Source organism: Chinchilla lanigera, unplaced genomic scaffold (genome assembly GCF_000276665.1).
Source record: "Chinchilla lanigera isolate Chin_1 unplaced genomic scaffold, ChiLan1.0 scaffold00006, whole genome shotgun sequence".
NCBI lineage: Eukaryota > Metazoa > Chordata > Mammalia > Rodentia > Chinchillidae > Chinchilla > Chinchilla lanigera.
This window is the reverse complement of record NW_004955407.1, coordinates 5,984,402-6,011,905: the sequence shown is the minus strand read 5'-3', so window position 1 is coordinate 6,011,905 and position 27,504 is coordinate 5,984,402. Positions and strand designations below refer to the sequence as shown.

The window sequence follows — 27,504 nt, the reverse complement described above, 5'->3', positions numbered from 1 at the left end:
AAAACTGCTAGTTTTGCATACGTATACATACGTGACCCTCATAGAATGTGACCCGTCTTATGCCAGGTATTCAATTATTATAAAAAAGGAGATTTGAGCGTAATTATAAAGGAAAATTTGGCTGAAGTTTTTTCACTTTGTTATATAAATTAGATAAACATCCCCACCAGACTTATATTCAACTTGCAAAATTATGCTGTTCCAGTTTTACAGTGTGTTTCTACTTGAAAATTTGAAAGTTCATTCTTACACCTCTCCTTGAAAACAATTCCTAGAATTGACAAGTTCAGTATATCAATTTTTTTATTCAGATTTTAACCAGTTCTACCAAAAGTGCTATGTATATCTATATAGATAGATTTATAGATATATATCTATATCCTTCTATATATCTGGAGAATATTTATATTTTGATGTATCACCAAAATAATGTTTTAGATTTTGCGATTTTAAAAGTAAACTGTGTTTTAAAACATAGTTTTAACTGTGCATGTCTGCAGTGAGTGGAAACTCCTCCACCTTGGAGAACTAACAGCAGACAATCCAGTTGTTTTCCTCTGTTGCAGCTTATTAACTAATAGTTTCGGGCACATGAATAATTTATTTATTATTTATTATTATTTATAATGGATCATGATTTATTTTTTATTTATTTATGTATTCATTTTAGTGCGGGGCATTTAATCCGAGGCCTGGTACATGCTCACAAGCACTTGGCTGATACATCCAGCCTACATATTTTCTATAGCTAAACATCAAAAAGCTAATACTGGAGAAGAAACAGGTTATACAGAAGGGTTTTCGCAGATCTCTTGAAGTACCATGGGCTCTGTGTCCTGAATAGTAACTTCAAAGGTATCAATTCTGATGATTAGAGTTCTAATAATAAAATTCTAAGACACCTCCAAGTTCAAAACTTTTAACACAAGCAAACTATTAGAGTTAATGATAGGCAGAACATTGATTAATGAGAGTTCTAATCGAATCTACCTTGTGACATTCCTTAATTACATTAAATTACTGATTAAAGTGTTTTAAAAATGGCTGTAGAAAAGGAATTTTAAACTAAAAGCTCCACGTGCATATCATGCTTGTGTTTGAGGGTAGGGGTGGGGTAGGGGAGGTGCACGGGTTTTCTCCATTTAGTATCTTTGGCTTAAAATATACTCTGGCTTCTGAGAATAATTACTTTTAAAATAATATAATTTAAACTTGGATTTTTAAAATAAAAACAGTTATACTAGAAGTTATTGTATAAATTTTTTTTTAAATCCAGCCAAGGAACTTCTTCGCTTTTGTTGGAGAAGAAAAAGGTAGGAAAAACAGTGGGGAAAATGGCTACTATGCGATAGAAAATTTTATCTGCACTCCAGATGCTCCTTAGAAATAGAAAACAGACTTTGATTCAAACTTGTTTTCACCCGTTTTTCTCTCTGCCTTCGGTTGCAAAACCAAACTCTTACTACTTCTTTTTCAAGATTCAGTTCTTCAGCCATCCGCATGATCTCCTGAGAGGAAGGTTTATTCTGTTCTCCAAAGTGTCTCTCCAGAGCATCTTTTGCTGCAATACTGTAGGGGTGGGATGAGGTGAGGTTATGTTATTTTAGTAAAGCTTGGGCAGAACAAAATTAATTTGAGTGTTCTAAATATTGATGTGAAGAATAAGGATTATGAAAATACTTTCAAAAGATGAATATGCAATTTGCTAAAAGTCTTACTTGCAGTAACACTACCAAGGTGCAGGAAAAATAAGTAGAGGAACTTATGCTTCTTATGTTTATCCAATTTTGTGCCACAAGAGGGCAGTAAATTCTTGTAAAAGGAATTAAACACATGTAGGTGTAAATATCACCCCAGTTTTTGAAAGTATATGAAATGTCTAGTGGACAATTGACCAACTAATTAAAACCTGGGTTGTGGCATTTCCTAAGTGTACCTCATAAAAACAAAAGATAAATGAACAACCTTTCTGGGTCGAAATGCAAGAGGTCATGTTTGACTTTAAGAGACAAAAATACTGATGAGGTTTGTCATTTTTAGTAAAATGGACACCATCTTGCGAGCGATAACGTACAGTGAAAAGGACAGCAGAGTTGACTGCTGTCTTAGCAGTGATTATTTGATTTTCATTTTTCCTTTACACTTCTGAAGCAAAAATGTTTTTGAATCAAGCAACATATTTCTATCTAACATTTAAAATCACTACTCCATTTCTCACTTTAATTTTTTAAATTATATTTTTAGCTTATCTTGTTTCTTCAGTTGACTTTATTCCCTTTACATTGTCACATTGCACCTGTATTATACCCAAATGCTGATTGCATTTGCAAATATCTTCCTCTTTTGTCTCTACTTTAGTATCTGAAAAGAATACCTTATAGTTGTTCTGCGTTTCCTTTTCCTTTCGTTTGCTCCCACTTTTTCATTGTACAAAGCTGGAATGTGCAAAAGGGATAATTTTGGGGTATCAAGTTTTCTGTATAAACAATGCAAATAAAATTACCGTGTAGTTTTCTCTTAAATTTTTGCAGTCTAGTTCATTGTATGTTACACTCCGTGGAAACATGTTAAGGCACAAATATTAATTTTGCAACATCTTTCTGCAAATCATATTCTCACCTTTTGTTAGAACATTTGCTTTAAATGCTCTCAAACCAGGCTGTTATCCAGCCTTAGTATTCGAATGAGCATGTAATTTTATTGTACTGAATCGCTCATCTACCAGTTGCTTGTAAGATTGGTGTGTACAAATGCTGTCTGTAAACTAATACTAGTTTGTGAAACTGGTTCATGCTGTTACTCCAGTATAGCAAGAGGCAAAAAAATCTAGGTATGTTAAAATAGTTTTGCACTACTTACTGAGTTAATTTAGAAGTTTTCTTTATATAGTTTATTTTCTGTCAAACGTGTTTCTACATGTGCATTTCATTGCCCTTTTTTTGTTTTTAGTATAATGTAAGAAAATGTTTATTTTTCATCACAAGGAGAAAATGGATATAAAAACCCTCAAACCTCTTTATCCTCAGTCCTGCCAAATGCAGTCATTATGTTTAGGTTAAACTGTGGCATAACCTTCAGAGGCAGTTCAGTACCTCCTACTTGCTCGGCTTCCTCAAGCCACTTGGACAGTATTGCTTTCAGCTTGCATGCGTTTTTAAAGCTGAGCTGCAGGTTTTCAAATCGGCAGATCGTTGTTTGACTGAACTCAGAGCCGTGAACTGCTGCCAGGGCTTCACCAACATTTGTCTGGGTGTATCCTGTGAAGAGACAACAGAGATCGCTAGTTCTAGCTTTTAAGGAGCATCGTTTTGATCCACCGTCACTCAAATCTGTGTATTGTTCTCAACTGTTAAATACTTTTAAAATTATATGTTTTGAGCAATTTAAAATTGTTTAGTAATGTTTAGCGTAGGATAATCCTGGGCATCAAAAAATATTTTTTTGAAGTTAATAAATTGCATTTTTTTAGAAGTCAAAAGAACTCAGATCATAATATTTAGTCGTTGCATAGATATGTCATAAATACTTTATAAGATGCTTAAAATTCCTATTTTTGTCATTATTAAATATCTGATGATATATGCTCTATCATTTTTAATATGTCAATGGTAATACATAAAATATATGGTGATATACCATTTCCTATTTAAAAGATAAGTGAAAATTCTAACTTGTTGAGAGGTACAAATAGACCTACAAGTTTCTCTGAAAGCATGTTATGAGGCTGTGATCACAAATTTATCCATACCTCTGAGCACATTTGTTACATTATTTGGTGATGCTTCTACCCCCAGGCAAAAGAGCTTTATTCATTGTCATAAACATTTCTAGAGTATAAGCTTAAATAAGCCATCAGCATATCATTTGAAACACAGTAATATAAATAGAAAACTGAAATGAGTATTCTGCCTACTGCTCTGTTTATTGCATATAGCAGTTACGTATTATTTCAGAGCCTAAGGCTATGTACTATAGTTATAAAATTATTACATGTGATACCCATCAGTAAATATGAATATAAAATGTTCATTACAAGTGGAAAGGTTTGAATTATAATTTTTCAAAAAATACACTATGTGAATTTTATCCAAAGTTAATTGTTATAGTGATTTTTATATTAAAACATTTTCCAACAGAAAATAAGCAATGGCTCTGAATTGAGAGTTCACAGAAGAGGAAATACAAATACTGTTTTTTTGTGTTTTTTTTTTTTTTTTTTTTTTTGTTTGTTTGTTTTTTCTCCGGTACCGGGAACCGAACTCACGACCTTGCGCTTGCCAGGCAGGCGCTTTGCCGCTGAGCTAAATCCCCAGCCCCCGAAATACAAATACTGTTAAACCCAAGGAAGTATACTTCTTTCTCATACTTGGAAAAATTTTAAATGAAATTTCAATAAGGTGCCACTTTCACTTATTTGATTTCAAAGACCCAAAAGATTTATAGTGCTTTTTCTTTCAACTTCTATTTATTTCATATTTCAAGTACTGTTTTTTGTGTTGGAGTCTACAGCTGTGCTACCCTGAATGGGCCCGATCTCATCTGATCTTAGTGTTAGAGATATATCATTAAAGAAAAAAGAAAATAAATGAGTAAGCAAAAACAACCCCCCAAAACTTATTCCCTATGTTTTGAAGGTAGTGAAAGAGATGTTCTTGGAAGTGAAAATTGATATAAATTCTATAGAAGGCAGTTAAGCAACATCTATCAAAATTATAAACATCCATAGTCTTTTTTTTTAAACATCCATAGTCTTTGATCAACAATTCTGCTTCTAATATTTTTCCTGTATATATGTTTATATAGGGGCAAAATGACTGACAATGTTCATTATGGTATTTTTAATAACAGAAGATTAGAAACCACTGAAATTTCTATCAGTAGAGCACTGGTTAAATTACAATGTGTTCATTACATAAAGTTTGCACAACTCTACAAGAAAAGAAAAACAGGTTGAGGTGGGCTCGGCGGAAGAGCATTTGCCAAGGATGCTTAGGACTTGGGTTCCGCTACATAAATAAATGTTAAAAACAAGGAAAAGTGAAAGTTTTCCCAAATATATCTGTGTAAAAGAATATATGTATTTGTTTGCATATGTATAAGACAGCTTTGGAAAGAACAAACTAATGTTAGTAAACAGGAAGTACAAACAGAAGGGATACATGACACACCCTTTCGTATTTTTGTATCACATTAATGCATTATATATTCAGAAGTTAAAATATAGATAAGAGGGACAGGCAAGAATTAATCTTGAGGTAGGTAAAATTTTCAAGTGCTATTAATTTTAAAATCCATGTGTTGGGGCTGGGGATTTAGTTCAGCAGCACAGCACCTGCCTGGCAAGCCCAAGGTCGTGAGTTCGATTCCTGGTACGGAAGAAAAACAAACAAACAAAAAAAACCATGTCTTTAGGCTATTAAAAATTTATAAGGAGATAAGTTTCTGTAGATTTTCATAACGACTAAATCCACAACATATACAGAATGAGAACTTAGATTTTTAAACAAAGTGTAAAAAACTTCACGATAATATAGGAAGGATTTTGCAAACTAAGTTGTTTGCTGTATTGCTCCTAATAAATGCGTACCTAACTTGATTCTTCTCATTTTAAATTCATTGGCAAACTTTTCAAGTTCTCGGATTTCTGGAGAATCCATATCTATTGGCTCTTCAACCAATTTACTTTTCCTCCTGAGTTCCTGCTTGAATTCCGAGGTTGTGGGGTCTTCCGCCAGCAGGGGCTGGTGTAGCGGAGGAAATCCATGACTCAGGCTGTGGTCCGGAAACTTGTAAAGACACGGGGTTAACCCGCCTGTGGTAAAGAGAAAAGGAAACACCATTTGTAATTGTCCCGCATTTCTATGGAAGCGAGGGTTTTGCCTGGTAGAGCCTATACTCTCCCATAGCCAATCTCAATCCTTAAAAGTTAATCTTACAGGGCTGGGGATTTAGCTCAGCAGCACAGTGCCTGCCTGGCAAGTGCGAGGTCGTGAGTTCGATTCCCGGTACCAGAAAAAAAAAAAAAAAGAGTGAATCTTCCAAAAGAGGAGTCCGTAATTTAGTAGAAGTGGGATTATTTATCTTCCACCTTCTTCAGACCAGCGCAAAGATAATGTCAAAGGAAAGGAGCAACAATCTGCAAAAAATTAAAATATTTTAAAATTCTCTCAAAAGGATTAAGATTGCCACCACTTTCTCTTTCAAAAGACACCTGTTAGGAGTCTGAGGTTCAGCTCTAACCAGAATATATGGGTGGATCTCTGGTTCCTTGATTCATTGAATAAGTGATCATTAGTATTTGCAAAAGCAAAGGCACTGGTTTCCACTAGGAGCTGTGCTGGTTAGCATTCTTGTGACTGGGAAAAATTTTTTTTGTTTTGTTTTTGAGACAGGGTTTTGCTATGCAGTTTGGGTTGGCCTTGAACTCACAGCAATCACCCTACCTTATCCTCCCGACTGCTAGGATTATAGGAGTAGTGATTAGAAAATTGGTCTTGCAAAATTAAAAAGTCCCACTGATTCATCAGTAAATGCTAAATTTCAGTTGGGAAATAATATCTTTTGAAATTTAAAGACAGGTAAAAAGTCATGATATATTAAAATATACTAGTATGGTGAAATAGTTTTGAATGAATATAATAACAAAATTAACTTTAAAAGTTCTATTATAATGCTCACAAAAAGATTTCTTGAGAATATACAGTACTATAGAATTTTATATTATTATTTATGGAAAAGCAAAAATAAATGGCAAGGGAAGTTACAATTCTATGTATGATAGGCAATCACCAATAAGTGATGAAGCATTGATTTAAGTGGCTTAAACGATAAATCCCCCAAAAGTAAAATACTCTAATTTTTTAAAAAAGTGTTGTCAGGTGTCATTCTTCATTAGGCAATAAGTATCTATGTTAGTTTAGAAGTACAGGTGAGAGGGTAAGACATAAATCAAACTGCAACATATTTCTTTTAATTTTCTTCATGGATATAAATTTCACTGACAAAGATTTCCTTTTAATTTATATTGAGTGGTGTGAATAATGAAGCATTTTGATATATAAATATTTAGTAATCATCTTATGAGTATAAATAAATACTTAAGAACCAATTATTATAGAATATATGGAAGTATTCTTTGAAACTTACTGAAAAATACATCGAGTTCACGTTTCCTGTAAAAATATGAATAAATCCATAAATACATTCACGAATCAAAGACATGAATAATAATGTACCATACAAATCTTTCATTAATATATCAATTTGTAATGAGCAAAAATAGTGTAAGTCAGCAAATGATTGGCTTACATTATTTATAGGAGAATATGTGATTAGATAGTGTACCCCCAGTTAGTAGAATACATTATTTTTCTAAAAAAAAAGGAAACACAGGAGTAAGAGATTAAACCAACATAGCTGTTATACAAGTGTGAAGATTTCATATAAACTAGTTTTGTCCTGCAAAATGCTACTTTTACCAAACCAAATTATCCAGTTAAACTGTTGTATATCTTTCACATTGTAGACTATAAGGTCTGAATCTGTTAGCAACATTGATCATTGATCGTTATTTTTGTCTTGCTGGTCATAATCATGTACTGCTACTACAAGTCGGCTATGAGACTCTTCATGTTCATTTCAGATGCCATGTACCTTATCCTCATATAATGAAATGAGTTAGGAAAGTATGTACTATTGTATTTGCTTCACAATTTACAACTAGAAATTTGCATAGAATTTAAATAACTGTGCTCCAGTTCTATGATGACTTAATGCAGCAGTACCTAGAACTGAAGTCCACCAGGCATTAGAATAACCAACATCAAAGGACTCACATAGCTTATTTTGAGTGTAGTTAGGTAAATGAAATGACTTTTCTGTAAAGGTTTTTCTGTATTTAAACATATGTTAAACACTTTCAAACAATAATGTAATTATTCAAGAATGTTGTACTACTGACTTCTATTGTTTTATTGAAAGGAACAGTTAATGTTTAATTGTTTGATCAATCTTACATACCTAATTTGTTTAACTGAGTAACCAATTTGAAGATATCAATATGTAATACAATAGCAATCGTTAATTTCCTATCACCTTGTCTGAAATTCTGTATTGTTCCTATTGTTGGGTGATGCTTTGTTTATGTCTGTTTGTTTGTTAATGTGTTTCTGTTCTTTTATCCTTAAAATAAAAGAAAAAGAGAAACCCCACAAGAATGTTAGCAACGTGTCCTCCATGAAAATGTAAAGGTGCTTTAGACATTTAAAAAGTAAGTTAGGAAAGAATCTATTAAAAGTGCCCAAGAAATACCATCTTCCAAGATTTGACATTCAGAGAAATGAGAACTTGATCCGCAATACAGTTTCACTTTTTTGTTATGTGAAAGCATCCAGGATTATGTGCAGAATCCCAGTTCTCCTAGAACTAAACTTACACAGAAATTCACCATAGCAATTGTAAGCAAAGCCAAACAAAACACTGATTCCATTGTATGGTTCTGGATTTAGGGGAGTCTTGGAAGTGACTGGTGCAATATATGAGAAGATACTGTTCAAACCTTTTTAAAGCATGGATTACTGAATAAGGAAAACTATGGCAGATCACACAGAGTAGGGATCTCACACCTTGTCCAAAATGTTGATAGACAAATATTTCCTTGGTCCTAGACAAAGACACATTTAATTACTAGCTTAGAAGCATTTGCATGCCCTCTACGGTCTCCAATATATTTTCCCATTGCAGATGGGCCCACCACAGCCTTTCTCAATCTCTCTGTGTGTCTCTGCACAGCAGAGGTGACAGAACAGAGTAAGTCTTTCAAAGTGGCTAGTGCAGGACAGAGGACAGCTTTGTGACCAAGGTGCTGACTTTGCACCGTGGCGTAGGGCAATCTGCCCTTCCCCAGCATGTGGTAGCTCATAGCATCTCGGGTTATGGGCTTGGGGCCCAAGAAGAACAAATTGGAGGGGTTGGGGGCAGAGGGACACAGCAGTTACACTGCCTTTCTGGAGACATGCAGGAATATGAATTTGAATTCTTCCATTTATTTCCTCCTTTTTCCCACATATGACAAATTAGAACAAATTATAACTGGTCTTTGTTTATTTTTGTACTACTAAGGATTATGCCCAGGGCCTTTCCACAGAGCCATATCTCCATCTCTTAATTTATTTTCCTTTCTTTTTCTTTCTTCTTTCTCCTCTTCCTTTCTCTCTCTTTTTTTCTGTTTCTTTCTCATGCTTTTTCTTGCTCTCTTTCTCTCTCTCCCTTCCTTTCTTCTTTCTCTCTCCCTTCCTTTCTTCTTTCTTTCTTTCTTTCTTTCTTTCTTTCTTTTTCTTTCTTTCTTTCTTTCTTTCTTTTTCTTTCTTTCTTTCTTTCTTTCTTTCTTTCTTTCTTCCTTTCTTCTTTCTCTCTCCCTTCCTTTCTTCTTTCTTTCTTTCTTTCTTTCTTTCTTTCTTTCTTTCTTTCTTTCTTTCTTTCTTTCTTTTCTTTCTTTTCTTTCTTTCTCCTCCTGACAGGGTCTTGCTAAGTCACCCAGGCTAAGTTACAGTTCTCCTGCCTCAGCCTCCCAGAGTGCTAGAATTACAGGCCTGTCCTATTGTGTCAGGCCAAATTATTAATATTGAAATAGTGATCTGTGCACATCTTGGGGTAGGTAAATCTCATGAATGTGTAGCAGGGGTCTGCTGCCTGTTTCTGTAATCTATCATCTAATTGGAACACAGCCACCCCTGTGACAACTCTCTTGCTGCAAAGACACAGTGGAAGTAGCTGCAGCAGAGACCCGAAAGCTTAAGATTTTTACGGTGCGATTCTTTCCACAGAAAGGTTATCAACTTCTCTAGAAGAGAAAATCTAGCATATTACTGCTACTTAAAGACTTCACATGACTCAGAGGCAAAAGATGTTCACAATGACTCTTCCCGTCTTATTTAATATGTCCAGCACAATTTGGGCCAAGTCAAACTCAGAAAGAGGGAGGGGGAATGCAAGAAGGAAAAGAAGACAATGAGGGAGGAAGGAAAGCAGAGTACGAAAGAAAGAAAAGATAGGACAAAAACAATAAAGGGAAAAATGACAGGGGAGGGGAGAGGAAAAAAGACATGCTCAAAGGAACACTATTTCTCCGTATCAGCTTCCAAAGTGCTTGCTTCTGCCTTTTGCACTGGCTCTGGTGGAAAGCCAGCTATTTTCAAATTACAATAACCTTTGATTATTCACTTTCCACTAAAAAGATAAATGTTCAGAGTGCTAAGTAGCTAGAACAAGGTTAGCAATTACTTAATGGTATGGCTAATTCCTTGCTACCTTCCAATTATTCCTTATTTGCTTAGGTCTGGACTCTGAAGGGAAGTGGACTTGATGGTTTAAAATCTTCCATACCAACCTGACAAAACATTAGCTATAACTCCTTGTGGAATGACCTAATAAAATGCTCTGACTAAAGCATCAGAGTATGAGCAATAAACTCACCATATAAAAATAGTAATTTCAAATCAAATGATTTGTATGTATACTTGAAAAAAAATAAAATAAAATAGTAATTTCACCTACTCGGAAATGTGGTTCCTTTTGTAGCTTTGCTTTAGTACACAGGACCTGACGCTGATCCCGTTCTGTGGTTGATAAGGTGCTTGTGTGGACTGCGTGCATGTGGCTGATTTGATTATTGCCTTGAGACTTCTCAGAATATTCAAATGACATGACCCGTTTTCTACTGTGTATTTTATACTTCTTGCTTGTATTCTGAGTTCTGTATTTTATAACTCAATCTGTGTGGCTTCTCTGGGGATGAAGGCAGGCAAATTCAGGTTCTCTAAGATTTAATATGCCATGAAGCAAATGCTAATGCTGATATATACGTCAAAGTATGGATATTCTGATGTATTATAATGCATATCACATATTAATGATACCTCACTCAAAATATTCAAATACAATCTCTATGTTTGCCATGGGTTTTCTTTCAGTGATAAAACGTATTTAATGTTAGGTCTACAATGATATCTCCAAACCTAGCTATAAAAATTTTGCTCTTAATGTCACTAAGCCAGACTTTGAATCCTGTTAAAAGTCTTTCCAGGAGCCTTTCCTTTTAAGTGCAGTGGAAGATGTCAAAGAAAGGGTGTTTTCTAAGTGCCTTCTCGAGGGATGTGTCAGCAGGACCTGCGCTGCCCATTGAATCTCAGTGTGAATCTGGGCTCCCACCTTGGGAATGGGTGGATGGCAGAATGCTGAGTCCAGCTGTAAACTCCCCTTGTCTTAATAGGCAGGGCAGGAGCAGTAGAAGCCATCTGAAGGTATTAGGGTAAAAATTACTGGCCACTGGTCTGTGATCGGTTTTATCTTTACAATTTCTGCGATCAGGTGGTAGGGACTGGCTCTGCGAATTAAAAGAGAAACTAAAGCTATACCTCGGTTCCTGGGAATCCTATGAATACCTCCCCTGCAGAAGAGGGCAGCGTAGGGCCACATGCTTGCCATTTCCTATGTACATAATCAAAATATTATAAAGGATAAAGAAAGCCTTCCCGTTGCACCTCCAGTAGCTGTGTGCATATATTTTACTTTTTCTAATGAAAGTAGTTCATCACTGAGAAAGGCTGTTCTCATTAACTATGAACACTGATTAATTAATGAGTCGTAAGTGATCAGTTTGCAAAGAAGAATAAATTTGTCTTCCTTATTTGTTAATTATTAAAGGAGAAGCCAAACCTTACAGTCGGTGATAAAGAGTCTTCCTTTTGCTAAAAAAAGATGATATTGGTTTATTCAGAGTAGCTTCTTGACAAAATGTAAGAGAAACTAAAATTATCAAAATATTTTAAAGTTTCAATGTTTATTGAGTCTTTAAGCTGAGAAAATTTGAGAAATTAAAGATTAGTGAGTTAAACTGTTTTCATTTCAAAATTGTAGGCCTAAATCTATATTTCTGTTTGTTTCATTGTTTATCTGGAAGGTACAAGTTAGAAAAGATTTCCCTAACATGTGATTCCTTTATACAAAATTTCTGTGACAATATCACACACATACACAGACACACACACATACTCTAAATCTTAGTTTAATCCCACTGATAAGAATTCCTTTTCTGATGTAATAATAAAGAAATCAAAGAATTTCTTTAAAGCAAAGCTGAAGAAGAAATCTGCAGAAGTTGTACAATTTATTAAGCCATTAAAATCTTATATCTGGCCACTCCTTGAAATTAAGTAATAATTTTGTCATGACTATATCTCATGGCCCTGATTTGCCCAATTTTAAAAAAAATATAATATTGATGTATTCATTTAAGTATTGGCAATTCGATAGCTATACTGGAATTAGTGATACTTGACTTACCCTGAAGAAAAAAATATGTAATTTCGTTTATTTCAATCTTAGTTAAGACTCAGAAGCAACTCAGAAAGGGCTGCTAAAGCTTAAAATAGCTATCACTAAAGCCCCTGCAAATCTCTCAGCCTCAGTCAGTATCTTATTTATTTTTATAGACAAAATATTCAAAAGAAATACTGTAATGAAGGTGATACGTTCCATACATATGTCGTGTTTAACATGATAGCCACCGGCCACGGGAGGTTGCTGAGCACTTTACGTGAGTGCAAGTGCAGAACTACATTTTAACCTTTACTTTAGCTAATTTACATTTAAATTTACATAGCTACATGAAGTTGGTTGCTACCACACTATTACTGAAAGCAAGCCCACAATAACATCAAGTGGGAACCAGCAGTTTGACAGTACTGAATTCAAACAAAAAATCACACAGAACCAACAGGAGGTTTTCAGTAGTACCACAGTTGTGAAATGTATAAAATAAGAAAATCAGGTTAATCCTTTTGTTCTCCGGCAGCCTTACAGATGAGGAAACATCGCAGTGAGTGATGGTTTTGACCAGTAATTTCCAGGGTTAAGACATTACAGTTTGACATCATACTCTGCTCCAGAAAATCCATCAAAGTGTCCCCAAATTCAACACCATACAGAAAGTTAAGTTTTCTTACCTGCCATCACTCCATAGGTTGATGGCTGGCTTCCATAGTGGCAAGAAGGCACAGAATAATGTAGTCCCGTTGCTGGGTTTCCCAACGTGGTCACCGGGAAATATACGTGCAAATATTTAGGAGTTCGGATCAAAGACAAAATACATGGGACTGGTAAGAAAATGTCTGAGGATTCAAGACACACTGAGTTCATTTCAAAGACATACATTTATGTGAGCCTTAAAGTTTAATGCCAATCATTTTTTTTTTTAATTGGGAAAAGTTTTAGTGAGTACATAAACGAGGGGTCCAACTTTGTCTCAAAGAGGACTCTGCCCTTCATTAGTTATCCCATCGTCTGTGTGACGGCTACAAGTGCCCCATGAAGGTCTGGCTGGCCAGTTTGGATTGTGGCTATTTGATAACTGCTAAATCCTTGTAGGTTCCAACCATTATAGACATCATAAAAATCTGACTAGAGAATAACCTCTTAATATTCTTACATTGCATAGTATCATAAAGAGGTTTTTCTCTGGAAGAATACTGAAAGTGACTCAAATTCTCTATTTATGCTTATGATCCTAACAAACCTCTAACAGTTTTGGGAACTGTTCTAATATGGGTACAATCATAACAATCTCATTCCCTTCAGGGTGTTATGAAAACCTAGGGACACTGTTCGGTGTTTATGCTGAGGCTGATTCCATGAGGTTGTATGTGTTCTGAATGCATATGGCAATGATTCTGATAGTAAAGTTCAAACAATAAATTCATCAATGAATAAGAATATGTAGAGCTGTGTATACAAATAATCTCATTGATACTTTATGTGCTTCACGGCATCACTGTGTAATTTGAAAGAAAATTTGAATTACTAAACTTTATCAAGTTTTGAGAAGAAATCAAGTGATTCAGAGCAGGAGCTGTTGACAGGAAAGCTGCTAGTCTTGTATTTTATTTTATCCCTTTCCTTTATATTCTGAATACAGTGGTAGGTTGTCATAGGGATAATGTAAATCTATCTTCTTGTATTAGATATTGTATAGTATAGAATTAGGATCCTTTTACAATTGTGAGATATAATGTAATGTTTAAGACATGAAATGTATTCATTAAGAAAAATGTGTTTTGCCTCAGTATAGAATAATATTTAATTTTTAAAAATCTGCATAAGTTTTCACTTTCTAACAGACACTGAAAGAATTGATTTTGTGATATAACAATTACATACAAAAATACTACTGTTCATTTAAAAATTAAACAAATGAATGTTGAAACATTTAATACCCAAGTGTTCTAATTAAAACAGCATTTCCCTTATTTCTTTGACAATTAGGTGTATATAATTATAATTTTGTAGGGAAGTACAGGTCAGTTTAAAATACTTGAAGGTTATTTTTGCTGTTGATTTCTTTTTTGCTCCCAAGATTTAAATAATTTTTGTTTTTCTGATTTTACAAAGTTGGGTAAATAATAGACTAGTTAGTAAATACATTGTTATTTATTGTGAAAGAAGTATTTTGAGTTGTAAAATATACTTCTTTGTTAGACCTTTACCTCAATTCTAAATTTTACTTCATTACTGGTTTTCTTTATACACAGCAGATTAAAGAAACAATGTATCACTCTATCCCAAATATATAGATATATAATGCAAATATGTCATTAGCTATGCAATAGTTCTTAAGATTCACTTATACTGTATATTTTATTGAAACGCATTGTTAGTATGTTTGAAAACTATGTTGAGATACTTCAAATATACTTGCTTAATATAATCATAGGATTCTTTAGTAGATGAAAAAAGAATCTCTACACTGAATGGTTTTCCAAAAGCCCAAATAGCTAATGTTTAGAATCTTCAATGTTTGAAAATGTCTAATTTTAATGTAAAATAGATGTTAAATATATTCAACCAGAATATGAAGGTATAAACCCAAACTTTGATTTCTGATTGTATAAAATTTTATGCCCTTTCTAAGTATTGCATTTAAAACAAATAGAAAGTGAATAATATGCTGCTATTTAATGGAAGAATTTTTCTGAAAGGCTTTATCCATTTATAAATCAACCGGAATAATTTGTTACTGTATAAAGAATGAATGTATTATAAAATATGCATTTGTTTCATTGTGTTCAGACAATAATTCTGAATGTTGAAATCTAATTTTTATTTAAGAAAGTTAACTGAAGCAAACATAAAATCTTGTTTTTACAGATTAGTCTCTTCAGAATGCAATCCTGAGTTCATTAGTTTTGCCTCTAAATTTAACATTATGCTAAAATGTTTATTGAAACTTAATGATTATGTTCTTTAAAATTCATTTTGATTGGTATTGAGCATTACTTTGGTGTATTTATTATAAGTTTTATATATTCTATTTTTAGACACTAGGAACTGTAATAAAAAATCAAATAAATCTTTAATATAAAGAAGTCAACCTATTAAACTTCAAACTATTTTAGAATATTTATTTGAATTTATTACTTACCCATAAATATTTCCATTAAGTTTAATGTTTTGTTACATAGAAAAGAGTTTTTATTATGGTAAGACCAATAACCATCTACATGATTTCCCTTATTAATATTTTTTTTAAATTTTTAGGCATTTTGGCTTCTTTAATATTATTAACATTTAATTTAAAACCAATTAAATTGAAGGGGAAAAATGAACCAAACATAGGGATTATTGACTAAGAGATTCAAAGCGTCCCTTCTGAACTCCTTCGGCCCAGCGCATGGAAGGGTCACAGGGGTCGTACCTGTGGTCATCACGTTGGTGGTGTGGTTGGAGACCGGTAGACACTCCGCGGCGCTGTGATGCATTATCAGAGGAAGAGTTGCAGAAGTGTCAGAATTCAGAGGTATAAAGGTATCAGCCGAAGTAAAAGATTGGCAACTCATTCCCACACACGAGTAGAAAAATAAGAACTGCTGCTCCCAAATCAGTTTTATTGTATTACTTGTTGCAGGGCTAATTCAGTTCTACCTGCATATATACATCAGGGAGCTCTGAGGCACCAGGCGGGCGCGTGCTAGTATTTATACTGCAAGGAAATCCCTTTATACATGTTAATAGTCTTTTCCCAGGAGTATTGCTTTATCTATCTGAACTGTCTTCCTTTCTCAACCAAACCTATCTGTGCTCGAGAAGGAAGCTGGTTCTGTGGTATACATTTAAAGGAGGGAGAAATCTAAAACTTTACTTGACAACTTCAGTAATTCAAACTTTTAGAGTGGAATCAAGAACTTTGAAAAAGTGTCTCTAAAGGAATAAGGCTACAATGAGATCTTTTAAGTTTTGATAACATCATTAAATCTGCTAAACAACATGAAACAGGAAAATGCATAATACACACTTTTAAGAATTTTAATGTTTAAGTTGAGAATGAGAAATGTATGAGACTAAATATAAAAATGGAGATTATAAATTACTAATCTAAATTCAGCAATGCACATCTTGAAATTCAACATGCACTGTTAAAACCAATTTAATTTTTACTATAGCTAAATAATTTTTAAAAATGAATACAGTGTAGTAATGTGTTTGGAAAATGAACCTAAGTGACTGTATCTCTCTCTCGATTTCAATTCACTCTTCAAGAAGCCAACGTTCAGGAAGCTTGTATTCCACGAAAGGGTCTGTGTTCACCTTGGTATCTTTGGATGCAGACTTTTCACAGAGTATACTGATATGATAGGAGAACAAAAAATACATACTATATATAGTGGATTTAAAATAAACGCCATTGAGAATTTTAATGATTATGATTTCTATGATACGTGAGTGAATGCAATATAGCATAGAGGATGCCTATTAGGGTAACACAGAGAACGGAACTAACTTGATAGGCATCAGACATTAGTGATGTAAACTGGCACCGTTCTTCATCAGGACGAATTTTTTTTATTATGGGATGTTTCTAGATAACATGGAATTGCTTGCTTTGTGCTAAATTTAATATTAATATTAATGGGAGTAAATCTTGAAATCATAGGAATAATTTGTTAGTAATCAGCTGATATTTTAGGGGAAAATTTGCTAAAGTTAGACTGTCATTAGATTTTGCATAAAAATACTTCTTGTAAAAGTGTTTTTATCCTGAATTTGGAGCCCCATTATTCTTTTCTAAAGAGAAAAAGTTTTAGGTTATCAAAACTGTCTATTACACTCGAATTCTGGTAATTTTAACTTCATATGTAGAAAAGTGGTTTTTCAGTGTATTTATAGAGACCATCTAGGGAAATTAAATAAAAATAATTTTATTGGAGATAACTAATATAAGTTGTTAAGCTAAATAATATCTACATGAAAGAATTTGAAAACTGCCCTTAATATTTTCTATTACTGCATAAAATCATTGGAATATTTTTGTAAAATATACCAACCAAATAATGTGGAGTACCATTAAATCTGTCCAGCGAATAATACAAAACTTGCTTAGTAATTTTCTATGATATTTAAAATTATAAAATTGCATTTTAAAATCTTTAAATATTTTTTTTTAATTTGTGTGTCTGATCTGTGAAAGGCAAACCAGAATGATACAGTTAAACTACAGTTAAGCTAGGAAACAGTTATTTCTACTATAATCTTCTTACTTGGTTCTCTATTCACTGACCAATGTTATTGATTTTTTTGTAAACAACCTTAATATTTTCATAATATTAAATTGTGTGTAACAATTCAAATTAAAGCCAATTTTAAATTCTTTGGCATTTGTGTTGCTTTCTGCCTTTCACTTTTGTAAACAAAAATGCAATTAACATTTTTGTCCAGAATATTTTTATGGAAGTATTGTTAGAATATATCTATAAGATCAATTTGAATCTTCCTTAAAGGTAGTTTATGAAAGGTGAGATTACTTAGTTTAAGACTTATAATCTTGAAAAATAACCAAATTTTTTAAATAATTTGCTCTATTATGATTTTGGTTTCATGTATCATGCACAAGTTGAACAAAATATAATTGTTTGTTATCAGGAGACACGAGAGTTTCTTGAAACTTAAAAAAGCCTTTAGTGAAAGACTTACCAAGAAATGGAAAGCCATTTGCACACCTCTCTGGTTCTCTTATCTACTTTCCTCTCTGTCCAACATTTCTCAACCTCCATAGAACAGCCTAAGGCATTTCTCCAACCAGGGCTACTCCACACTTCTCTCTCAACCCCATCTTCAGTTGTGTGGCAGGCAGAGACCAGAGACTACCGTAGCCTCTCAGTATCCATATATGAAAGACATATCCATATTGGCTTCAGCTATGGGTGTGTCCAGAAGCATAGTCATTGCTCCTGGTCACACCCACACTTGTGAATGGATTGGTTTGGCCTGGATGAGAGTACGCATTTGTAGATGATGCATTTGTAGATCTCCATCTGGTAGGACACTATCAAAATGTAATTAATGGTGCTATACCATTTATATGGATACCACTGCATAGAATGGAGAATTTTCTTACATTCTCAATGTCGGAAGTAAAGTCCAAATATTTATGTTTTATTAATCTGATATAACCATAGTATTTTACCGTTTTACATTGTTTTGATCGCTAATATGTTACCTTTTCATATTTATATTAGTTGTTTGTATTTATCATTTTGTTAATTAACTGATTTAACATCTTATTCTTTTACTTCAGTTGGGTTTTTTTCTTCATTTGTATGTTTTTGAAATGTACTAAATATTAGTTTTCATCATTTTTCTAATTTCTTATTTTTAAAAGTTATTCTATAGTGCAACGTAAAAGTATTTTCTATAAGGACAAAAGAAGTTGATTTTTTTGTGTATTTCTAAACAGTTTAAAATTTTAAGTGTCCTTTCTTTAATAAGTCTTGTATTTTTTTACCTTTGTATTTGGGAACCTTAAAAATTATTCCTGGCATTTTAAGCTAATTATTCATTATGTCTTTAGAGCTCATGTATAACTGCTTAGACAATAATAGAAACTGTAGTTTAACTGAAAAAGTATTGGGAAAAAGAGAAAAAATCTGCTCTAAATTAAGGTAATAAAAGTGAACATGTAGGAGACAACCGTTGGTCAGGCAGATTTGTAAACTTGTTCTTCCTTTTAGTTAAAAAAGATTATTTTCTTAAAAAGATAAATATAAAATTGAAAGCGTAATCACATTTTGCAAAAAGTAAGCCCAGAGAAAACTTTCTCAAGAAATAATATCTAAATCTATTTATCACTAAGTAATACAGTTAGTCTATTTTGAATATTCACGTTTTCTAATTTTTCTATATTTTATGAGTTCACAGCAATATCATATCCTGATCATCTAGACTGGTTTTTGAACCAAAGAATCTGGGCTTAAGCATTTAAATGTTCCACCTTTATAGCTGTGCAGTGATGGGCAATAATTTCACCTTGCTTCAGGTTAATTTAGCTGTCAAATGGAGACAATGACTAATCTGTTATTCAAAGTAATCCCCACTCTATAATAACTGCTTAGTAAATGTTAGCAATTACTGAAAGGCAACGCTTTACAGTAATTCCTTATGCTTAGTCCATGTGCTTCATATATGTTTTGTCACTTAATCCTCCGATTAACCTAGTGAGGCTGGTGCCATTGTACAGACCGAGAAACTGAGGCATACAGAGATCCAACTCTTAAGAAAGGTCATTAAGTAAGTGATGGAACTGGTACAGGAGTCCAAAGCATTTAAAGCATGAGCAGGTTACATAATAATGCCTTTTATTTTACATGAAAATCTATATCGATATTGATATTTATCTCACTTTAGCTCTATGCCTCTAGCTCTGTATATAGACGTGGATTTAGAGACATGGATGTAGAAAAAAACTAGATTCTGTAAAAAAAGTCATATTTTTATATATTTTTAGCCCATGCATATCTGTATAATCTTGTGTTAGTGCTCAGGTACATTATATGAAGGTATCATTATTCCTTCTTGGTATGTAATGAACAGTCACTGCTGAGGGATATAATCCTGTTCAATCATAGGGTCAACTGATGTTAATAATTCTCCTTCCCACCAACTTGCAGTTCATATCACTTTCAGCTAATGACCAACTGGTTATTTTAGATATAAGAAATTGATGAGGAGGAGAGGATGAAGACAGAGAACTCCCATTTGGATAAGGAAGTGAATATGAATATAAATTAACTTAATCAGTTAGCCTAAATGGCAATAAAACATAGTATTCCCATATCTCATAACATTTGAAAAGATGAATTTTACTCAAAGCAGTTTTTTAAAGGAAAGCTTATACAGCCATATGGCTTGAAAGGGGATTTTGTTACATTGAAGCACAGATTATTTAAAACACCAGTCATATATGCCATGTTTGGCTGTTTATTGATTATGAAAGTAGCAGTGAATATACATGTTATGCAATTACTTCTTGCTTACATTTTTTCATATCCAGAAATTAAGGTTCTGTAATTGCCCAAGGTGGATATAACGTCAAAAGCTTGTGATCTTGCTGAAGATGAATGTTCTCATAACGCTGTCTAAAGGGTAAGCTTGTAACTTACAGAAAATGAACGTCAAGCGAGACATTGACTTAGGAGGGATGCTCACCCATAAGGGCCATATCTCTGTTGTACTGTAGCTCATGGGTAGATCTATCATTTGTCTCATTCACTTAAATAGATCTAGTCTTGCCCAAACAATATACTGCCATGCCTGAGTTAATTTAAGTGAAAATACTCTGCTTTGAGTGTCGTTACATAGCATTAGTAGATGATGTATAGAAGGTACGTCTGGGAGTGTATAAATCTTTCACAAGAGATATGTTTACTATTGAGATTAAATGAGCAGACTTTTATTCTTTAAACTGCAGATGTAAATAAAGGGAAAAATAATTAGTTCCTTAGTAGTCTTACTGGGTGACACAAGGGTATCATATGGTGTAACAAGAAATGTACCCAGAACACAGCAAATTAATTAATATTGTGCTGAGTGAGTCTGCCTGCTTTTTTCTCTTAGTTATCTCTAAAGATGAAAGAGGCAGAATGCTTTCTTAGTTACTGCAGTGAGATTATTTAATTATAATCATCTGGCCATGGCTTAGTTCACGACACAAGATAATCTAAGGCAGGGGTTGTAGAAAGGAGACAAGGTAAACGGAGGTGCAAAGTGACAAGGGAAAGGTGTTGTTTTGTTCTGATGGAGATCACAGAATGCATTTGATCATGTGGGAGGGTTTGGTTTTGTTTTGCTGTGTGTGTGTGTGTGTGTGTGTGTGTGTGTGTGTGTGTGTGTTGTTTTTAGGAGCCCTGGAACATGTTAAATAAGAAAGAAAATTCATCTACCTGTCAGTATTAGAAAGGTGGAAGAGACACTCAGACATTTCTGTATAACTCACAATGTTTGCTAAAACAAAAATTCATAAAAGTGAAGATAAGCAAGAATTATCCCAAATCCAAATCATGATTAATAATCAGAAGGTCTTTAAAATTCACACTACCTTCTGCATTAGGACCATCTATCTTAGAATAGTCTATACCATTTCTGGTTCTTCTTGTGTTGTTTTTAGGTGTTGTTTATATTTTATTCTTTAGTTTCCATTACAAGGTGTTGTTTATATTTTATTCTTTAGTTTCTATTTCTATTTTATTCTTTAGTTTCTATTATAGATTTTAAAATATAATTTATGCAATGTCCTTTTGTACTTCTATACAGGAAAGTTGTGGGAGGTTTGTTTATAAGTTTCTATTTCTACTATTGAGGAAAAAATACTGTAATGAACTTTTCATCAATCTATATTCTGAATCACCAAGGAAAAGAGATATAGCTAATTCCTACTCAAATCATGATTCAAATAAGAATAAAAAAAAAGATTACTGGAGCAATGAATGATGGTACAACTGAATGTATTGGTCAGTCCCAGAGGAACATTGTTTAAAAACATAGAACTTGTTAAAAACAAGAACGAGGACTGCTCCTGGCATGCAGGTATGCAGTAATTTGCAGCAACCAATTATTAGAAGAGAAAATTATTTTTCCTATAATAAGACTATTTTTGGAATTCAAAATCAAATTCACTTAGTGTTTACTATACTTCTACTTTGTGACATTTCTGTAAAGTTCTATGAAATGTTAGTCCATCAAATTATTTAAATTAATATAATTTTAGTGCTCTCTGCGTGGTATATTAATCTGTATCCTATATTTTCACAATATTTTTACATATTTTAACTTTTAAAACATAACTATGCCATGTTCATTTTATTAGTTAAAAATAAAATGCTTTTAATATAACTTATGCCATTACTACAAAAGAACTGTCCAAATATTTTGATTTAGACTTAATTTCAATATGTTAATATCTCCACATACAAGAATCACTTCAGGGCAGTAACTGAACTAGTTGGTAGAGATAAGCTTAAGTTTAATTCTTTAAGCATCATACTGGCAAGTAAAATGTGCCTGTCTAGGAAAGGAAAAATGGAAAGAACACTTTATAAGAAAGTATTTCCTCAAGTCTCAAGCCATAGTAATAAAATTATGTATATGTGTGTGTATATATATGGGGTATATATATTATAAATGTAACATTGCTTGCTATCATGATCTTTGATCTCTGAATAAAGCATATAATCACATTATTCTCAATGGATCTTGGACATTAAATTTTAAAAATCTGCAAGATTCAATAAGGGTAAATAACACTAGAATTTCTTTTGCTGAAACACCTGCTTTGTACCAGACTGAGTCTGCAAATGCGAGCTTCTCTGTAGTACACTGCGGTAAGGAACTTTCTCCGGAGCTGAACCCTTCTTCCCACGGTTCTCAGAGAACAGGTAGTGTGTAAACAAAGCGCCTTGTTTAAAGGGTTTTTAAAACTAAATTAGCCAAGTACTGAATTTGAATGACGATAGTCAATGCGAATAAGACAATTAACTGACCTGGGAATATCTTCAGATAATAAAATTGGGTTCATAAAATAAATAAAGCCAATGATATTGATATGTATAGGATACTACAGAAAAAAATAAACACTGAAAAGTGAGTTTTTCTGGAGACATTGTGAGGTATAAAATAGAATGCGAGCAGAATCATCTAATTGCTCCATTCTTTGAAGATCATTTTAAAGTATATTGTGTTATACTTATTATGACAATTATTTTTCTAATGAATGATCAAATCAATTATTCAGCAGTTGGAAGTGATGGATGATTAAAATATGATACTTACAGAATATAAAAAGTACATGGCAATAATTTTGTAAAAATACATTCTCCCTTATTAAGCTCATACTTTGACTAACAGCACACAGTGAAATAAGAAGCATATAGCTGTCTTACTTTGCACACATTTTCAAGGGTGAAAATACATTGAAGAGATTAAGGGGGAAAAGAGAAGGAGAAGGAAGGGAACAGGAGAGATTTGAAAAAAACTGATCCTGTACCATTAACTTTGAAGGCCCTTTGAGAATCTATTCATGCGGGAGCTAGGAACAGACATGTGGCGTACAGGACAGATGCTATTCATGCCTCACACGTGACATGTATAAAAGAAAAAGACACAAAAACATAAAGTAAAATATTATATGGAATTCAGTGTTTGTCTTCTTGTTCTTCCTACAATATTTGTTTTGTTCTTGATATCCCTAACCTAGACAGAAAATTAAGGAGATAGAAAGATGAAAATAGAAGTAGAACATATTCCTAGAATTAGTTAATTACGCAAGTTTGTAAATCCAGCTACAGAATTCTTGTTTAAAAATGACTATTAATGAGAACAAAAGTTCTTTAGAGTTCATGGAGACTTTATGATATTTTAATTGCTCCTTTTATACTGAGGAACAAAGTGCAAATCATGCCAGTGTTCAGAAACAATGACCAAATGGAGATTAACACGTAAGCACTCAGAAAAGCCACTTCATCTTTATTCAAACCTGAACTTTGGGCACATACTTCTGTTTAATGAATATTAATGCATTCAACAGAAAAACATCATCTGTTCAAACACAGTTGGTAGTTTAAGGTTTCATTTTTCGATCAAGTATCTTGCAAACCAAGTTATTTCATCAACATATTCAAACCAATGCCCAGCAACCATTAAAGGTCACTTGCAATACTTGAAAACATAAGACACAGTAAGCAATATTTTAACTTAAAAACATTATAATGGAGTTTATTTCAAAATAAAATCATTTTATTTTTTATTTTTAAGTCACTTTAATATTTATAAAATTCTGCTAATAATTTCAAAACCATGTTTATAAGTCTCATTGTAAACATTTAGTTTTTAATCATGATGTCTTTAAAGTCAGTAGGAAATAACTTTATTTAATAAATGATAGTGTAACACTTTAGTTACTTCTAAAAATATACTGAAATACAAGTTTACTTCCAACTATGTATCAAGTAAGTATTGAAGGATTAAAGTGTCACTCATAAAAATATAGTAGTAGAATTTTTTATGTGATTATCTGGTCTCAGAGTGGAAACTGACTTTTAGAGGAAAAAAAATAAGGATTCCCTTAGGAAAAGACAAAAAAACATGGTTACACACACATAGGATAAAAGTTCTTCAAGTAAAATCCCATAAATGCACTAATTTAAATACTTTCAGCTCTAGAACATGGCAACCATATAACTTAGAAAGCGTTTTGCTACAAATAAAATTGCTACTTGAATTTTTCACTATTGTATGGCTTGAGTCACACAAACAAACAAAAAAGAAAGAATAAGAAATTGGAAAAAATATAAGAAATGGAATTTTCCAGATACTAAAAGCAGAGGAATAGTTCATTGCTGAATTTATGCCAGATCTTGATTTCGTTATGGTAGATTAAGTGTGTGGTCTTACCACATTTAATATGCAGGGCCCCAGCTTTGGTGGTCACACATTTAAAGAATAATACCCAAAGCTATGGACCCATTGAGGTAGGAAATGAGATATTATATCACTTACATCTGATGTCTGTGCTCTCACTGGGAAGAGGGATTAGAAGAAACATATTTGCCCATTGTGAAAAAAGCAAAACTTCTTATCTCTACTGAGGAAAAACAAAAGCAAAAGTAAAAGTTTTTATTGAGAAAGGTTTTAAAAATAATTTTTGCCTTATTCTAAGAAACAATCATAGAAAATATTTCTATGAGAGTCACGGCCTTGGCCCTGTGACAAGTGGGGGGACCCACCCACAATGCTGATCACTTGGGGTGTAAACAGTTGTTCAGTCATGACCAACAGTGAAAATAACAACCACACATAGCCTGAGGAGGAAACCCAACATGAGCAAGTACGTAAAATCAACAAGCCAAAGACTGAGCATCCCAAAGCTTGAGTTAATACAAAGATCACTGAATATACACAAGAACAACCGAAATGAAGCCTGTGAACTAGCTTAAATAGAGGCAGATTAAGAGAAAATTAAATATGTTATATCTTTGGGAATTATTTACAGTGAAGTTCCAAAAAAAAGAAGTGTGAGATAAAGTAGAAGTTTAAGAGACCTACAGTATAGAATTAGAAAGTCCACTATATTACTAATAGAAATTCTAGGTGAAGAACACAGGTTTAGAGAAGCCATATTCAAAGAGATAATGGATGAGAAATTTCTAGAATTCCTAATATAAATGGTCAGACTCATGAAAAATGGACCCATGCAGGTTAATACTTTCAACATAAAACTCAGAAAACTGTATATTGAAGTTGTGTAGGAACAAATATAAATGATGATTTTATTATATTTTAAAAATTTATTTATTTATTTTTTTGTTTGTTTGTTTGTTTTTCCAGTACTGGGAATCAAACTCATGGCCTTGCACTTGCCAGGCAGACACTGTGATGCTGAGCTAAATCCCCAGCCCCTAAATGATGATTTTAAAGGCAAATGAAATGCACAAACAAGAAAGGAAATCACAAAGCAAACACTTAGAATAATGAAAGCTTCTGCGTAGTCATGGCCGAACAACATTTTCAAAGTTCCGAGACCAAGTGAGTCATTGTGCCTATACCAATACACAGGAAAGCTCTTTCTGTCAAGGACAAGTAGCAGCTAGTGGATATTCCATAATAATAAAAGCGCCATTTTGAATTTCTGGCTCAAGCATGAGACAGATTAGTTCTCCCTAGTCCTCTTATTAAATACAACTAGAAACTGGACCCTGAATATGGCAACAAACTTAAAAAACTGAAAGTGAAAAAAAAAGCAGACTGTCTAGGAACCTTACGAACTAGAAAATAGGGCAATGAATTCTCACTTGTACATTTTTCAACAGTTTCCAGCTTATTGCTTGTGAGTTTTCTGTTGGTTTTTGTTGAAGTTTTTTACCTCTCTAAAGCAGGAAGAGCTTGCAACTCAGAAATAAAAATCAATATGGACAAAACAAGCTTCAGGGAAATTCTACTCTCACTAAAGGACTAGTCAAGCAAAACATAAAGCTTGTACCCCGTAAACACTCTCCCTGCTCTATGACTTGTGGGGTTCAGCGGGCCTAGTGGAAGGCAGGATTTTCACATTTACTCCTCAAGAAGAAGCTTCTCCTGCCATCCTCATGTCAGTAGAAGCCACATGGGAAGCCCACATGAGTCAGCATTCCCACTGTCGGCCAGAATGTATCAGAGATGCCCCGCAGGAGCCTGAGTTCACTGTCATGCCTTAACAAGGAAGTGCCAGTTTTCAAAATGGCCAAATAGGGAACCTCGATTTAACAGCCACAATTGACATCCGTAAGACAAAGGTCCCCATTTTCCAGTATAAATAGAGGAAGGCTGTTGAATCACAAAGTTTGAATAAGATTCAGAATCTCATAACATAATCCCCAAAATATTTAGGATATAATAAGCAGAATCACTTGTCAAATAAAGAACCAAAGAAATGTCAACATGAATGAGTAAAAGGATCAAGAAATGTCCACACCGATAAAAGAAATATTGGGATCATCTACTAAAGACTTGAAAGCAATCATAATAAAGATATGTACTTCAAAGAATAATTATAAACACACAGAAACAAGTAGAAGACATAAAGGAGGAGTGAAATTTCAATGGAAATATACTAAATCTCAATGGAAATATTCAGCAGCAGAAGTGAGACAACAGAACAAAGAACTGCAAACTTCAAATTCGAAAAGTACAGATTATACAACAGAGAAAAGACTGGGAAACAAATCAAACCAAACAAAAACTGAATGCAGATTCACCCACTTGTGGAACTAACACACAGGATTCAACATTTGTTTTACTGATTTGCCAGACAGAGGCAGAAAAGGGAGATTAAAAAGTGCTTTAGAAAATCATGTCTGAAAATTTTCAAATTTCAAAGCATAAACCTTTGAGTACAAGAAGGTAAGCAAGCTCAACCAGGGTAAACCCAAAAAAATTTGTATCATTACACACAACATCAGAGTTTTGAACACTAAAGAGAAGGGAAAAAATGGTAGGGAAGGTGATTACTGTGTACAAGTTTTCTGTTTTAAAAGCAGCAAGAGGAAGCACACCTCATGTACAGTCAAAAAACAGTTCACATGGCAGCAGATTTTTATCTGTAGTCGGAGGCCAGGAAGGAGTGGCCCAACAATCTTTCACTGCTGGAAG

The 27,504-nt window shown here is 33.4% G+C and overlaps 1 protein-coding gene across 1 annotated transcript; it reads right to left on the bottom strand.

The window, feature by feature from the left end:
• Positions 1-422: 422 nt before the first annotated feature.
• Pou1f1 (POU class 1 homeobox 1) lies at positions 423-15,890 on the bottom strand. Its single transcript, XM_005375536.2, has 6 exons — positions 15,749-15,890; positions 13,005-13,154; positions 5,588-5,812; positions 3,093-3,257; positions 2,375-2,435; positions 423-1,569 (listed from the first exon to the last, which is right to left on the bottom strand). The coding sequence occupies exons 1-6, from the start codon at positions 15,888-15,890 to the stop codon at positions 1,359-1,361; spliced, it is 954 nt and encodes a 317-aa protein (XP_005375593.1). The 3' UTR covers positions 423-1,358.
• Positions 15,891-27,504: the final 11,614 nt, after the last annotated feature.

What these genes read in the sequence shown, in the direction of transcription:
- Pou1f1 (XM_005375536.2), bottom strand. Translation starts at nt 15,890, where the DNA reads ATGAGTTGCCAATCTTTTACTTCGGCTGATACCTTTATACCTCTGAAT. An exon ending in AACCTATGGAGTGATGGCAG is followed by an intron (nt 5,813 to 13,004) that starts GTAAGAAAACTT and finishes TCTTTACCACAG; the next exon opens with GCGGGTTAACCCCGTGTCTT. An exon ending in AATGAGAAGAATCAAGTTAG is followed by an intron (nt 3,258 to 5,587) that starts GTACGCATTTAT and finishes GTCTCTTCACAG; the next exon opens with GATACACCCAGACAAATGTT.